The 16541-nt window shown below is 50.4% G+C and overlaps 1 protein-coding gene across 7 annotated transcripts in view; it reads left to right on the forward strand.

Annotated features, from left to right (window-relative positions):
* The window catches only part of L3MBTL3 (L3MBTL histone methyl-lysine binding protein 3), a 120953-nt gene that overhangs the window by 82313 nt on the left and 22099 nt on the right, over positions 1-16541 (forward strand). For all 7 annotated transcript variants that reach the window (XM_038526761.1, XM_038526767.1, XM_038526763.1 and 4 more), the window contains 3 exons: positions 443-557; positions 2316-2418; positions 9324-9473. In XM_038526761.1, the coding sequence (XP_038382689.1) occupies positions 443-557; positions 2316-2418; positions 9324-9473 (368 nt within the window). The remainder of the gene's footprint in view (positions 1-442; positions 558-2315; positions 2419-9323; positions 9474-16541) is intronic.

Below are 16541 nucleotides of genomic sequence, written 5' to 3' on the forward strand. Positions count from 1 at the left end.
ATTTGTTTAAAAATCCTTTTTAGCATAATTCTGAGAGAATTGACATTTACATGAAAGGCCTTTCTGCCTCTCCACTCTCCCCTCCCTCCCTGCCCTGATTTATTCATTATTTTAGTAATATTTACTAGCGGTTTGGTGTTGCTCATTTGAAGATGCTGCGTACTCCCGTTGTTCTAGTGTCGGAAGGTGTACGTAATATATCTGTAGACGTACTGCTGGGATAATGCCTCTGGCCAGACACTTATTGATGAACAGGTCATTTGAAGATAGGTCAAAAGTGCCTTTTTTTTTTCTCATAGTGTAAATGAAGTAATTTAAATAATTGAAAAGATTTATTTGGTATTAAATCTATATAATTTAGAAGAGAATGAAAATGGTAGAACTTTTATTGTGGGAATACTTGTGATCTCAATTGTACTCTGATTTTCTTTTTATTATCCAGGTTCACTTTGATGGCTGGAATAGTTGCTACGATTACTGGGTAGATGCAGATTGCCCTGATATTCACCCCGTGGGCTGGTGTTCAAAAACCGGGCATCCTCTTCAGCCTCCTTTGAGTAAGAGACACAAGGATAACTTAAATAAATGTTTTCATGTTCTTGTGTAGGGCGCTTGACTTTTTTCTCCTACCCTTTTCTTTCTACTTCTTTCTCACTGTACGTTTCTTCTCTGTGTCATCCTTTTCCTCTTCCTACATTTTTAACTATATGGCAGTCACAGAAATCCGAAAGAAAAAATACGATGTTTGAAAAAGCAAAGTTTATATACTTTTTTTTTTTTTTTTTTTTTTTTACTTTTATTTAGAAGTACTCCTCACCTTTTAAAATTGATACTGAATTTTGGGAAGACAGGTTGTCAGACTCTCAAAATTCAGTGTATCAGCAGTGATTTTCTACTACAGTTTTACAAAATGTTACCATTGGGAGAAAGTGGGCAAAGTATACAGAGGCTCTCCCTCTGAATCATCACTTCAAACTGTGTGTGATTTACAATAACCTCAGTAAAAATTTCTTTTAAATTCCACTTAAAAAAAAAATAGGCACTGAGAACTTGACATACTATGGTTTTATTTATTTTATTTTTATTTTTAAAATATTTTATTTATTTATTCATTATAGACATACAGAGAGAGAGAGAGAGAGGCAGAGACACAGGCAGAAGGAGAAGCAGGCTCTATGCCGGGAGTCTGACGTGGGACTCGATCCCGGGACTCCAGGAATGCACTCTGGGCTAAAGGCCAGCGTTAAACCGCTGAGCCATCCAGGGATCCCATACTATGGTTTTAACTTTGAAGGAAAGCATAGACATGGTAGCAAAAGATACGCAGGAGATACAATAGATTATTGCAGAGTATTAAAAAGTTCACCCTGCAGTCCCCCATCCAGTGGCTTCACTTCTGGACGCCATCCACAAGCTACACAAAAGTACAGAAACTCACCTGCGTGCTGTCTGTTACTTTATATGCAAAATAACGAACTTGGAGACAAAGATGGGTTAAATTCTGGTGCATTCATAATGCAGACACTATGCAACAGCCATCAGGAATCTTACCATTGAGATGGAAAGATTTACAAGACTTAAAGACCAAAGGATGGGGATCCCTGGGTGGCTCAGCGGTTTGGTGCCTGCCTTCGGCCCAGGGCATCATCCTGGAGACCCCGGATCGAGTCCCACGTCGGGCTCCCTGCATGGAGCCTGCTTCTCCCTCTTGCCTGTGTCTCTACCTCTCTCTCTCTCTCTCTCTCTCTCTCTCTCTCTCTCTGTGTCTCTCATGAATAAATAAATAAAATCTTAAAAAAAAAAAAAAAAAGACCAAAGGAAAAATGTTTCAGAATAGTGCACATCTGTGCCGTGCTGTCCCTTGTAGGCAACAAAATGAGACAGAACCAAAACCTGACACCCGTATACATGCACGCCTACCCGTGTATGGGAACGCTTAGAACAAGGTCTGGCGCGTTACACGTGAACATAAGTGGTCGGGATGAGGGCATCTGTGAAATGCGGAGGGGGTAGAGGGTTCTGTTTGGTAGTGTCACAGTACACGAGTATTCCTTTACTAATTATCTTATTTCCGTGATGGAAATTATTTAGAGTCTCCTCATCGGTATACGTTTAGGTGTTTCTGGAATTTGTGACATTGAAAGAGGGGGAGATCAAAGTCTAGCATTTCACTACGGAAGGAAGATAAATCGTGAACAAAAGCATAGAGAAAAACCTTTAAGAATAAAGGCTTTTAAGATATTAGTTTCTTACAGCCTTCTTGTTAACTTGGTGCCCCTTCTTTCTCTCTTTATCCCCCCCTTGCTTTCTCATAGGCCCCTTAGAATTAATGGAAGCTTCAGAACATGGTGGATGCTCAACCCCAGGATGTAAAGGGATTGGCCATTTTAAGAGAGTGAGGCACCTGGGCCCTCACAGGTATGTGGTGCTGCCGCTCACGTGGGAATTTCTCGCGTGGCCAGAGACCGGGTGCCCGTCCCACATATGTGTAAGATGAGCATTTCCATGTATATACATGGGTGGGAGCTAATTTTATATTTTGATCCATGCAAAATGTGGTTACCATGGTGATCCTGTGGAAACGAAGAGCATGTCCGTCGCTAAGTCTTCCTGGGAGAAAATGCATTCACACTCCAAGGTAGATGTACTCCAGCCATTTGCCTTTCCTTGACAGCCTGACGAGCTCTGCAGGTACTTAGCTCCCGAGAGAGCCACCTTGGGTTGACCGTTAATGATGAGAAGAGGGCAGGCCCTGTGGAAGGTCTTTGTTTTGTAGAATGAGATTTGATTGGGGGACTCGGCAATTTGAATAATGAGAAGTGAGATTATCGTAGATTACCGCGAAGAGCACAAGAGGCATAAATATAAATAGTCAAACTTGGGAATGCATTGATGCGAAACAGTGTTTTTCAGTATTTTTCTTTTTTTCTTTTACCTCTAACTTAAAAAAGAAACCAAATCTGTACATTTGAAATTTGATGTATTGTTTAGGCAATTTGGGGGTCTTTGTAAGCATTTAAAAATAATACTGAAATACCTAGAAATCACCATGATTTTTTTTTTTTTTTTTGAAATCCGTATAATTTAACTGAGATCTTTTTAAGGAACCAAAAGTATCACCTGCTCATGGATGTATTAAAATAATCATTTGCCAATGTAAGTGTTCTAACTGTGTGTTAATTGGATTCCCCACTAAAGAAAAGGAGCCGTTGTATATCTCGTTTGCACATGTTGTGAATCTAGGTCTTTTGAAAAATCTAAAGACTGCACTACCCGTTCTAAGAGTTATAGGAACTGTAAAATTGGATAATTAACCTTTGTTTCTTTCTCTTTCTTTTCCTTTTCTTCTTTCTTTCTTTCTTTCTTTCTTTCTTTCTTTCTTTCTTTTTCTTTCTTTTTTTTTCTTTTCTTTTTTTCTTCTTTCTTTCTTTCATCTCTGCAACCTGTAATACTGCTTATCTTCCTTTTGCAACACTCCTTCTGAGATTTTTATGGGATTCATTCTGTTCCAGAGTAAATAGTCTAAACACAGGGTGGTGATACTATTTACAGATAGCCATTTAAAAAATCCTTTTCAGGAGTGCCTTGTTTGCTCAGTCGGTAGAGCATGCAACTCTCAATCTCAGGGTCATGAGTTCAAGCCCTTCCATTAGGCTATAAGCTCCATAAGGACAAGGACTTTTTTTTTTTTTTAGTTCATTTTATCACTCTATACCCATGAAATAGAAGGATATCTGGTAGATATAGGGTGTCCAATAAATGTTTGATGAATAACTAAATGAATAAAAAAAACAAATGAATGTATAAATGCAGTCAGATGGAGTTTTGCTTTACCCTTAGACATTTACATTGGGTGTCTGCCTGCTTTGTGTGGAGCCTGCTTAAAAAAAAGAATGAAAGAAAAATCCTTTTCATTGTTTGTATAACTGCAAACCCAAAGTTATAGTATTTTTAACTCCGTTTAAATTACTCATGTATCTTAAAAGTTGCTCAGTGTTGCTGAGTGAAGGCAGCTAGGTTATTTCTCAGACCTTATGTAAGTCTAAATGCCAGAAATGACTCAGTGGCCTGCTAAATTCTATTATATATTAATAAATTATTTCATTCAATAAATATTTTTGAGGAGGTTTTTTTCCCAGTAAGCAGCATTTATTGAGCATACATTTACTCTGTACATGGTATCGCTCTGTTTTATGTATTTAGACGACCTCCAGAACTACCCTATTATAGTACTGTTTTCTTCTGATTCTTGATGCAGCCACTGTGGCCCTGGGGAGGTTTCCTGGTTCCCCCTGGTGTGGGGGAACTGGGAATGGCACCCAGGGTAGCTCACGGATCTGTGCTGGTGACCCGTCCCCTCTCTGCCTCTCAAGGCTCCGCTCTGAGAGTTAGTCGCAGACCCAGCCTTCACGGAACTTGGGGACCAGTGGAAACACAAAGCTGTACATGACTTGGTTAAGGTACAAGATCCAAAACAGTAGCTAATTCCGCACCCTTGCCAGGCATCCTTCCTCCTGGACCAGCCCTAACATGTTCACTGGGCTTGAGGCAGTTTGCTCAGATTATGAAGGAAAAGAATAAAGAAGTTTTTAAAAAAGCACGAATACTGATACCGTGTTGTTGGGCTGCAGGTGAGGGTTTGTTTCGGCCTCCGGGGAAGGGAACCCGCCTACAGCAACGGCCGCCGTGTCCCTAGGAGTGCGTTAGACCTGAGCGGAGAGGTCCGCCGGGCGCAGCAGGGTCTTTGGGAACAGTCCTGCCCGGCCTGGTGGCACTGCTCACTCGGCAGGACCACCCTTTCCCAATTGGGCCGCGTTCCTCCGAGGGTCCCCACGTCACAGAGTGTCAGTGATTATCTTGGGAGCATGTCTTCAGTGATGCAGCCCTGTATTGGCTAAAAGAAGGGGGACTAAAAAAAAAGTGGGGGGGCTATTGTGGGGAGTCATGGGAGATTTCATGGACAGCCGTGGTGGACTGGCAGGTAATTGGAACCAGTAGAGAATCACTCTTTTTTTTTTTTTTGGAATGAGGGAGGGAGAGGTAGACCTTATGGCCTAAGGACCCGCGTACATGAGGAAGCCGGGGGGTGGGGGGTGGGAGGGGGCTTTAACCAGCAGTGTGTGCCAGCGCGGGGGGGCACGGTTGCTGGCTGGCAGAGCCTCGGGCAGGGCCGCGGGCAGCCGGGTCAGCTCCTGACACCCCCGCTCCTCAGCCCTTGCGCCTGCCTTTCCCGGGCTTCCCTCGCTGCGCCGTCCGGCTGGCAGGACACTAGTCCCCAACAGGCGCAGCCTGCTTCCCATCTCCTGGAGACGCTGCAGTAGCCGCAGCATCACGGATGCCCTTTGAAAGGTTCCCTTCGCTGGCGCTTTTGTCCTCACCGGGAACGCTGTGTTTAGGAAAACGTAATGAGAGAATTCTCTTTGGATTAATTTACTGAGAAACTGCATAAATCAAAACACGCATTCTTGGCTTAGATAACAAGGGATGTTGCTCTTTTAGGAAGAGGAATCAATTTTATGCCCACGTAAGCCAAGGGCTATGTTTTGACTAGCAGTTGTTGTTAGCTTCTCTGAAAAATTATAATGGTTGGATTTGATGTAAGAGGTGTTAGAAATAGAACATGTGTCTCAGCGATGAAATTTGAGGCTGCGATGTTTTCAGATGTTGAAATGTAAATAATCAGTGAGTGAGTTGAATGTGATGTTATTCTTATCTCCAGGGATGTTCAGGAGCCAGATTGCTCGGGGCCCCTTTCCAGCAAGGGAGCGTTGATCAGGGTGGTGTCCTGGGGTTTCCCTTTGTTGATTCATCCACTTGGGCCCCTGAAAGGCCACAGAGAGGGGGAGACTGAAGGAGACGTAGATTTCTGTGGAAGTAGGGGTTCTGCATCGCTAGTGCCTTGGAAGTCAGTGTTTTCTATGTGAGATTTGATCGTGGAGAAAATACACGAGGGAAAAAAAAATGGAGAGTATTTCCAGCAGCCTCTAGAAGGTCATCGTGAAATCCGCGGAAAGTTCTAAACATCTGGGCAGACACCCGCAGACTGGGCTCAGCGTCCATCCGTGTTTGCATGGCGAGCACACTTGCAGGGCGCCTGCTGTGGGCCTGGGGTGGGGGTGACGGTCTGTCCCTCCCCCTGGGGAGGCCAGTCTGGGGTAGGGAGACGTCCATAAGGCAGGGATGGAGCAGCAGACCCTTCCCTGAGGGAAGCAGAGAGCCCCCAAAGAGGAAGCCTGTCCAGAGCATTTCACACTACTGTTCACCGTCGCGGCTGCCCCTTCGCACGGTGGCCACCGCGCCCTTCTGAGGAGTGGAGGCAGATGCCAAGGCTTCCTGGGTGGCGGCATGCTCAGGGCTCACCTATGAGGTCTCTTGCAGTCCCCCTGGAGCTGTGGGCTGGCACTGTCCTACCCTGCGGTCCACAGGGCTGCCAGCCTGGAGCCGGTGAGGACGTGCCCGAGCGTCAGCGTTGAGGCCAGGCCCGGACGGACAGCAGTGTCTCCTGAGACTCCTGGACCCGATGGGAGGCCCTGCGGCCTGGCTGAGACTGCCTCGGGGACTTGGGCTGTGGGCTCGTGTGTGTTGCCCAGGGTTTTGTCCTGACAGCGAGCGAATGTTCGGGGCTCACTCAGACTGAAGGTGTCAACTTGTTTGAATGGATCTGTTCAGAATCGTAAGGCCTTGGGAGCTGGCGGTGGGTGTTGGTGGGCCAGGCGGCTCCCCCCGGGCTGGGTGGCCCCCAACGGCTCCCGACAGCCATGGCTGTGTTGTTGAGCCAGGGCTTTGCCAGGAGATGGGCCAGCCCAGTGTGGCGAGGCCCCGTGGAGACAGCCGTGTGACCTCCGTGCCCCCGCACACACCATGTCTGCAGCCCCGAGCCTGAACGGCAGGGAGCTGCCCTCATCCACCCGGGTGTGGACACTGCCAGGCTATGAGGTTGCTGCCACCTAAGATCACCTGAGCCCCGAGAACCGAGAATGAGGAAGGCGGCCCCTAGGGCAGCTGTGCAGCTGTGGGATGGGGAGGCGGCACCCTGACGGGTCCGGCTGGGTACACGGAGCTCCCCCTTGGGCTCCTGCTGTCCAGGAAGCGCGTGCCGGCCCGGGGCCCTGCCCACGTGGTGGAACACGCTCAGGCCGCAGACCCGCCGCTGTTGCCGTCCTCGCCATGAGGGCGCGGGACGGACTGTCACAGGCTGTGCCCGGCTGTGCTGTGCGGGGACGGAGCCGCAGAACACGTTGGAGCGGCTGTCGGGCCTCCCGGGGCCGCCAGCCGTCTGTCCACGTGCTGTTGCTCGCAGTCCGTGCCTTCCTGCCGCCCCCTGGTCTTGGTGGCTGCCTGGGTCGGGAGCTGGCTGGTTACCTGCCCTGGCGGCGCTAGCACACCCCCTGGGTGTCTGGGTGCAGAGGAGGAGGGGGTGCCGGCCCGAGGCGAGCTGGCCACCGGCCGCAGCCTCCCCACGGGCCCCTCCAGCGCCGAGAGCATGGAGCACCTCCAGCCCATCTGCCGTGTTGTACCCGCGGCCCTGCCTTCCCTGCACCACCTAAGGTTGGGGGGGGGAACCCCCAAGAAGTTTCTGTCCTGAACTTAGGCACAAGCAGGCAGACTGTCGTGCCCGCAGCCCTCAGGCCCCAGGGCTTCCAGCTGCGGCGCTCCTGTTGCAAGGCCTGCGAGCTGCTGGTGCCCCGAGTGGCCATGGGTCGGCTGAGGGCGGGACACGGCTTTTGTCGCGTGTGACAACCCTCAGGGCAGGCATGTGGGCGGCTCCCCAGTGATCGTAAAGCCAGGGTTTACAGGCCACGGGGACGTGTGGGTTATGGCGTTACCGGGGTGTCAACAGCCCCCCCAGAGAAGTTAGCTTTGGCTGCGTCTTGCCATCACATGATGTGGGTAGGTGAGCTTGTGTGGAGGCCCGATGGGGAGAGGGCGCAGGCCGGGTAAGAGGCTGGCAGCGGGAGGCAGAGGCTCCAGGAGCATGGGGGCTCCATTCCTCCCTTGTTGGGGGGTCACGGGATGATGCGTCTGGGTCTAGACAGGGTCACCGCGGGGCGCGGGGGCAGGCCGGCAATGGGAAGGCCGCTCACAGCTGTGTCTGCAGCCCCGGGACCTGGGGATGGAGGGCAGGCCGCGGGGGACCATGTCCAGGGGCCCGGGCCTGCCCCCTCCACCCGCGCCGCCCTCCTCCGCTGCCTTTGCCTCCCCTTGGCCGGGTCCACTTGGGTCTCGTCCACCCAATCTGGACGCTGATGACCAAACAGCCCACGGAAGATCCGCGAGGGGCGCAAGGGATCCTGCGCCCACAGGCAACCTGCGGATTAAGGGGTGACTGCTTGGGAAGCACCCAGCGCGATATTTAGCGAGTGCTCCCGAAGTGTCTATTCTTGTCGGTCCCTGTCGCATGCGTTCACATCCGCACCGACAAAACGCCACGGACTTCCATGTTGTGCAGAGATACAATAAAGATCGTGCAGTCTCTGTAAGACCCAGCCGTTTCGATTGAAGGAAGCGTCCTAAAAGCACAGGGCCAAGGTGGGCGGGTGGGCGGGGTGCTCTTTATGTGCTGGAGGCCTGGGATGCGGGGTCCACCGTTGTCGCGGCCTGGAGAGCCGAGGCTGAGGCAGAGGAGTATACGGACTCAACGTTGCTTTAACGAGTAGCGACCTAGATTTCCTTTGCTTGGATAACAGGGGTGATCCCCGAATGGGACCCGAATAGGACCCAGAAGTCAACCAGGGGTCTAGAGGACACCGACCGGAGGGAAGAGAGCCAGAGGAGTCGTGATCCAAGTTGGCCTCTGGGCTCTTTCGTGTCGGAAGTGGGATTCAGTGCAGGTGGGGGTGCGTTTGACCTGGGCCGGGCCCAGCTGTTCCGGCCAGTGGGGACCCTGAGGCCGGAAGACCACTTCGGGAAGGAGATCTGCTCCATCCGCCCCGCCTCCCTCTCTGCCCAGCACCCCCACCAAGCCTCCTCTGATGTCCTGCGCATTTCTCTCTCTCGGGCTGATTATTCCGACGCATCCGCACAGGCCCTGCCCCTGCACAGAGGGGGCCCTTCAGCACTGGTTGTTCAGGCCCAGAGGGTTCATCACACTACACCTGAACATCTAATGCAGAGACACATTTTCTGTCGGAAGATCCTTAGCTTATGCCCTAGAGAGAAGACACTCCATAGGGTGCGTTTGATCACACGCGTGCGATAGATACGTGCAAATAGATACAACATTCAATTAAATAATTGGGATTTTATATTCCATAGCCTGTCATTTTAGTTAGAAGTGTGTTCTAATGGGAATGTTCTTTTTTCTTTTTCTTTTAATACTTTAGTGCTGCCAACTGTCCCTATTCAGAAATCAATTTGAATAAAGACCGAATTTTCCCAGACCGCTTAAGTGGTGAGATGCCTCCAGCTAGTCCATCATTTCCAAGAAATAAAAGGGCAGACACAAATGAAATCTCTTCATCTCCTGAAATCAGGTAATTAAAGTGGTAATATTGGTGTTATTTAGAAGTACTCTGGTTGAAAGAGGTTTTCTGTCTCAGGCGTTTAGTGTTCTCTGGTTATCTTTTCTTGGACATTATGGGAAACGCATTTGATTTAATGTGAAATGGTGGTGGAGACCAGAGGTCGGACTTTAGAAAAGTTAGGCGGAGGGTTGATAAAAGCATCTCTAAATCAAACAGGCTTTCTTCTGGCTGGCTCATCCTTTAGTTGGACGGTTTTGGTGTTAGAAGTTTAGAAATTCCAGTCATTTTACTTCAAGCCGGTTCATATTTCCGAATGAACCGATCAACATCTATCTAGAGCCTTCCTTTGAGAAAGATGTTGGGTTTTTGTGAAGAATGACCATTATTTCTTCTTCGTGCTCATGTCAAGCACTTGCCTATGTGTTGTTTCTTTTAATTACTAAGATGTTCGTTGCACTACATTTGACCCTTGAGTGACATAGGGGTTGGGGCGCTGACCCCCCCACACACAGCTGAAAATGCAAGTACAATGTTTAAGTCCCCAAAAACTTGACAACTAATAGCCTAGTATTGATTGAAAGCGTTGCACATAACATAGACAGTTGACTAACACATACTCTGCATGTTATGGGTGTTGTATGCGGCATTCTTGCAATGAAGTAGCCTAGAGAAAAAAAAAAGTCAAGAAAATCCTAAAGAAGAGAGTACATTTTCGATAGTGTACGTCTACTTTAAAAAAAAAAGAAATCAATGCATAAGTGGACCTGCTTGGTTCAAACCCATGTTGTTCAAGGGTCAACGATATAAGCTCAGTCCTCTAGTTCTGATTTCACTCGTTGAGATGAGCCAGAATGTTTTAAGCTCAGTGGATTATCAAATAAGGGACTAGATGTTGTTTGATCTTTCAGTAAAAGGTCATTAACTGAGAATACTCCTGAAAGGAAGAGCGGGTTAGCGGAAACATGTTCCTTCGTGCTTAGGTTTTGGGAGTTTCTTTTATTTATTTAAGATTTATTTATTCATTTGAGAGTGAGCGAGCGCACATGCACGTGCGCTCAAACAGGGGGAAGAGCAGAGGAAGGGTGAATCCCCTCCACTGGGCATGCAGCCCACCTCCGGGGGGATCCCGTGACCCCAGGACCATGACCCACGCTGAAACCAGGAGTCAGAAGCTCAGCCGACTTACCCGCCCGGGCCTCCCTTTCATGGAAGTATTTTCAAACCTAAGGCAACACAGTTCTCTATTTAAATACCTTACAACTTCCACTCTTATAGAGAGCCGGGTGGGTGTTTAAATTAATAAATCCGATTCTAAGTTCATAGCAATGCTGTTGGAGTAATAATGACATTTCAGGTGTCAGTATCCTTCTAGAAAAACAATTGTACCCTATGGATCGGGTGAACTGTAACTTCTTTAATTATTAACCACAAGAGGATGATTTTTTTTTTGACCTTTAAAAACTATGACCGATTTAACATAACTTCGTTTTACCCAACCCAGCCCTCCAGAATGAGGTTGTGCCACGTGAGGAAACTCCAGATAAATCGAGTACTAGCTCATACAGTAATAATTACAGATACAGAGTCCATTGACTCGGACTCAGCAGGTGGTAAGGCGACCTAGCGTTTAGATTTCAGAAGCCAAGATACTGTTTAAAATATCAACAGGATACTCCGAAGAGCCCGCAGGTCTATCTCGCAGGCTTTCTACTCACCATCCGGGCTCCAGGCCAGATTCCTAGGGCCAGCGTTTGCTCACAGCACAATCTCCTTGGGATGATGTCCTGGGGTCTTCCTCAATTCAAAATCTGTGGGGAAAAAAAAAAAAATTGTGATGGATTTGACCATTCCAGTGACCTGTCTTCTCCGAGGTGTAGTCATGGTTTTTCGTGAAATCACTGGGATTTAGGGAACAACCACAGGCATTTTTTTTTTTTTTTTACCACGGGCATTTTTAGTTTTCTGTATAACCTATCACACACTTTCATCTCTAAATAGCTTTGTGTGTCGTAGATTTTTAGCCCACACCGACTTCTGAGTCCGTGAATGCTGACCTGCCGTTACTTTGAGTGGATATTTACACTTCTTGGTATTCAGGTTAATCTCTTCGAGTGATCTTTCAGTGGGTGAATGAGTGTCCCATTATTCATGCTTTTAGAGACCCATTTAGATTTCTTCTTGTCTTCCTTTTACCAGATTTACTATTTTTTACTTTTTTTTCCCCCCATAACTAGCAGTAACCTGAAACATTTGATTAGTTACATGCGAAGGAAACATGAGTGAGATGATGAAAATGACCCCTCAGTTTTTAAGGTGAACACTTTTGACCCAGATTTTTTTTCTCGCTGTGATTTTTACACTAAAGTATTTTTAAGACATGACTGCAGACATTTTGACCTGCCAGCCTAAATGCTTCCTTAGGCGTACTTGGAAAAACAGTATGTTTCAAAACAACACGGCTTTATTTACTCTTCAAAATTTTTTTAATTCTTTAAAATTCTTGAAAACTGGCTTCCGATGATTTTTTTCCCCTACTGCAGGCAGGCGCTGGTGCTCAGAGCAATTGCAGTGGCACGGGGTAATTTAGATATAAAGGATCATGAGGTGGCCACATCATAAACGTGAACAAATAAAAAAAAGGTTGTTAATGAAAAAGTGTATCTTACGTACGGCCTGCGGACGGTTGATTTGAGGTAGAATTAACAGGGTCAGCTTCGGCCGGCTTTTCTGCTGTGAGTGAATCTGAAACATGCAATATTTTTTTCATCTCGTAAGTAAATATAAAATATTGGGACTGTTGGTTTCTTTAGCCCGACCGAAGAATGAAGTCATGAGCTGTGCAAAGCCCCGAGAGCAGGGACTCATAATAAGCCCCCAGTAAACGTCAGCTTGTGTTGACATGGCAAGAGGAATGGGTTGCTTGTTGCACGGCGTCCTCTCAATTTTTTTTTTTTAAGATTTTATTTATTCATGAGAGACAGAGAGAGAGAGAGAGAGGCGGAGACCCAGGCAGAGGGAGAAGGAGGCTCCATGCAGGGAGCCCGACGCGGGACTCCATCCTGGGACCCCAGGATCAGGCCCTGGGCTGAAGGCAGGTGCTCAACCGCTGCGCCCCCCAGGGATCCCCATGCACAGCATCCTCTTATTCCGGCGGAGCAAAGGAAGGCTGCCCACTTCCGTGCTGCTCCCACGTGAAACTCCAATTCCGCGTTCCAGGCGGTTCTTGCAATACCAGGTCTTGGCTTCTCCTCTTATCCCGTAGTCATTGCATACGTGGATGAGACTTCGCATCCGGATTTTAACGCATTTTCTCTGCATCCCTTGTCATGATTTACTGAATTTGGTGGCCAGACTCTACTGGGTAGGTGTTTTGTTTTACTGCTCTTCGGCACAGTAAGAGACTGTTTGTAACCCCAGAGGTGGAGTCAGAGAGGAAGGCTGAACTGTGGGGGTGCCTGGGGGGGATGAGGACGGCACGGGCGGGGCGAGGAAGTGGGGGGGCAGGGCCGCTGGGCCGGGGCACCCGGGCAGCTGTCTGGGGGCTGGTTAGTACCGCCTGCCTGTCTAGAGGCACGCGGTGCCCCCTGCCTCCCGCCCCGTGCACAGTGGCTCTCAGGTGCCGGGGGTCCCTGGGTAGGACTAGCGGGCACTGCTCTGCTCCGGCCGCCGCCACGGGACCAGGTCGGTGCGACGGGGCCACAGGCGTGTCCTCCTCTCCCACTGGCTCCGAGCCATCTGCTTGGCCGGGCCTAGGGCAGCCTGTGTGCACAGCCCTGGCTCCTGGGCATGGCCTTGGATCCCCAGGGACCTCCCTAGGCTCTAGGCGGGGGCCCGGGCCAGCCCAGCAGCACCCCCAGGCTGGGGCCTCAGCGTCCGCACTGGAGCACTTGGGGGTGCGGGTGGGTCTCCCTGCTTGGGACTGGCGCCGACTTCCGTTCGTCCTGCAGCCAAAAGGCCCTATGGTGGGCCCGGCCAGCAAGGTCTAGGCTCCTGGTCAGCCCCGCTGCAGCCCCTCGGTCCGCGGCAGTCCCCCTTCCCCCGGCCTCAGGCACCATCGGTCCCCCAGGGCCGCTTCTTCCTCTCCGAGCTCGCGGGCCTTCCATCCGTTGCACGCGTCCTGAGTTGGGCCTGGCAGGGGCTCCACACGGCGGGGGCCGCGTCCTCCATGGCCCTGAGGTAACAGGTGCACCGAGCGCTGGGGCACGGGTTGCGGGGTGACGGCCCGCGGCCTTCAGAGGAGACGGGCAGTGGGGGTGACCTCGTGTGCTGCTGAGACGCCCGCTCTCCACGTGGTCGCGCCACGCCCCGCGGCACCTACTGAGGGAGAAGGGGGGTCCCCTCTGGCCCTGGCACCCTCCCCAGACCCTGGAGCTTTAGTCCCGCCCCCACGCAGAGCATGGCCCCACAGGAGCCGGGCGGGAGGGCGGGGCGTCCAGGCCCGGGAGCAGGTGGGCTGGGTGCTCGTCAGGTGGGGGCCCGGGCCTCGGAGGAGCCGCAGGAACCACGGCACACGTGGACCTGGGGGTGGGGGGTGGGGGGCGTCCTTGGTTCCCCAGCCGCAATGGGGCATCTGTGCTGCGCCCCGTGTTTCCAAGGAGAATACACTTTGCTCACGGGGAGAGCAGCTGTCTCTGCGCGGGGCTCCCGGCCTGGCAGCCCCACGGCTCTGCGCGCCCTCCCCGCCTGCAGGCCTGCGTCTCTAGATCTTGGGGAAACCTGGGTCTCGAACTCTGTGTTGCATCAGAGCCATCAGGTGTTTGTTAAGATGCAGCTTTCAAAGCACCATCTCCAGAGATACTGACGCAGGAAACGTAAGGTGCGTCCCAGTTCTTTTTTCCCTTTTTTAAATGTATCCATGAGAGACCCAGAGGGAGGAGAGACACAGGCCGAGGGAGAAGCAGGCTCGATGCAGGGAGCCCCATGTGGGACTCGATCCCGGGCCCCGGGGTCACGCCCTGGGCCGTACGCAGGCGCCCAACTGCTGAGCCCCCCAGGGGCCCCTGTTCCCAGTTCATTTTTAACAAGCACCCCCAGGAGACGGATGCCCGTGATCTCTGGGTTAGGCTTTAGGAATTATTCCTGGATATAAAGGCCCTTCTCTGCAGTACCACGACGGGTCACCAAATGGAGAGCGTCGGCGTCTGCCCCACGGAGGCTTCTTCCCGGGAAATCTATTCTACAGCTGCTTGTAATTGTGTTTCTAAATTAGGGGCTACCTCTGTTAAAAATCGTGGCACGTTGGAAGCTCCGTGTTGTTGGGCCTTAGACACAACCGCAGGAACCCGGTGAGGCACGTGTCAGGCGTCTGCTCAATGCTAGTGTGACCTTGCGGGGCCGAGGGCTGTGATTAAGCTAAATCCAACGAAAAAGTTCAGTCTCAAAAAAAGAAAAAAGAAAAAAGAAAAAGAAAAAGTTCAGTCTCTCCGGTTCACTGTAGGCCCTTCAAGTGGCTCCTCAAGTCGTAGGGCGGGCATTTGTGCTGCGAGTCACCCAGAACGGTTGTAGGAATTGCAGCTCTGAACCATCCTACACGTGTTTCTAGGATGAATCCCCTTTGCCAGGCTGCACCGAGAGCCAGTCTGCAGCTGAGGAAGGCTCTAGGAAACGCAGGAAAACAAGCTCACGTAGCTAGGGACCTGCAAGCAGGGGAAAGCCCCTCTACTTTGCAGAGCTGCAGGATCCACTAGAATCCCACCTGCTTAGAGCCGCAAATTCTAAAAGGTCAGAGACGCGAATTGGGAACTCGAGCGAGGACCTTGGCGGTGCTGTAGGAGGCTCCCCGAGCCTGGGCCCTAGGGCTGGCAGGCGGAGCAGGTCATTCTGGGGGCGCAGGCGTTACCTGCCCCCTAAAGCCCGTCCACCCCGCTGTCCGCTGCCGGAACCACAGGCAGCTCCGCGCGGCCGCTTGTGCGCGCAGAGGAGCATCCCGGTGCAAGGAGGAGGACGGAGCCTGTCGCCCCAGGGTGTCGCAGCCACCCTCCCACCCCGTCTCGCACGGTGACTCTGTCACACATAGTGGAACAGCACTGACATCTGCTCACTGTCCTCTGACGACACAGAGGGACGCAGTCTTGCTCTTCTTGTCGCGCATGATCCTTGCTCCCCAGGGCGGACGGGAGTGGGTAAGGGCTTGACAGGTCCCAAAGGCATCTACGAAGCAATTGCTGCATTAGCTTTCCCGGAGGGTTTTTCCTTGGAATCTGATAATATCCACGGTGTTGACTCACCGTATGTATCACTTGCCTTCATTAGCATATGTTCCTTATGCCTGAGTTATAATTGAATAGGCTTACCAGTCACTGTCTTATTTTTATTTTTTAATTTAACTTAAATTTTTTTAACATTTTATTTATTCATGAAAGACACAGAGAGAGAGAGAGAGGCAGAGACACAGGCAGAGGGAGAAGCAGGCTCCATGCCAGGAGCCCGATGTGGGACTGGATCCCAGGTCTCCAGGATCAGGCCCTGGGCCCGAGGCAGGTGCCAAACCACTGAGCCACCCAGGGATTCCCCAGTGTCTTATTTTTAATCATCAAATAAATAGTAAACCGTATGTACCTCTGAGGCCGTGTTTCTGAAAGTGCTATTAAAACCCCAGGCTCGGGCAGTTCAGGCTCCGGCTCTCTACGTCAGCCCAGATCCTGATCTTGGGGTCATCAGGTCAGGGCCTGCTTCTCTCCCCCTGCCCCCCCGCCCCCCACTGGCTGTCTCTCACGTTCTATCCTCTCTCCCTATACAATAAACAGATAAACCTTCAGAGACTCTATTCAGATGTTAGCCGTAGACATAAAAGTTTAAATCCCACTGGTTTTTATTTGCCATCTTTTCTGTGTCCCTTTGAAGATGGTGACCTCTTCGTACGGAAGCTGTGCAAGCACACCCTCCTCTTCGTTCGTAGAAGGCATTTGCAGACAGTTCGAGTACTCTTTCATAATTCCTCTAAAGTATAAACCCTGAGATTCTCTTTCTCTGATTTTTTTTTTCCCAGTGAGTAACCTCAGCCCAGAAATTTAAGAAAAAAAAAATTGCTGGGGTCATGCATGCACAGAAACCTCCTTTTCATGTTCAAAACAGAAA

This window comes from Canis lupus, chromosome 1 (assembly GCF_011100685.1).
Source record: "Canis lupus familiaris isolate Mischka breed German Shepherd chromosome 1, alternate assembly UU_Cfam_GSD_1.0, whole genome shotgun sequence".
Taxonomy (NCBI): domain Eukaryota; kingdom Metazoa; phylum Chordata; class Mammalia; order Carnivora; family Canidae; genus Canis; species Canis lupus.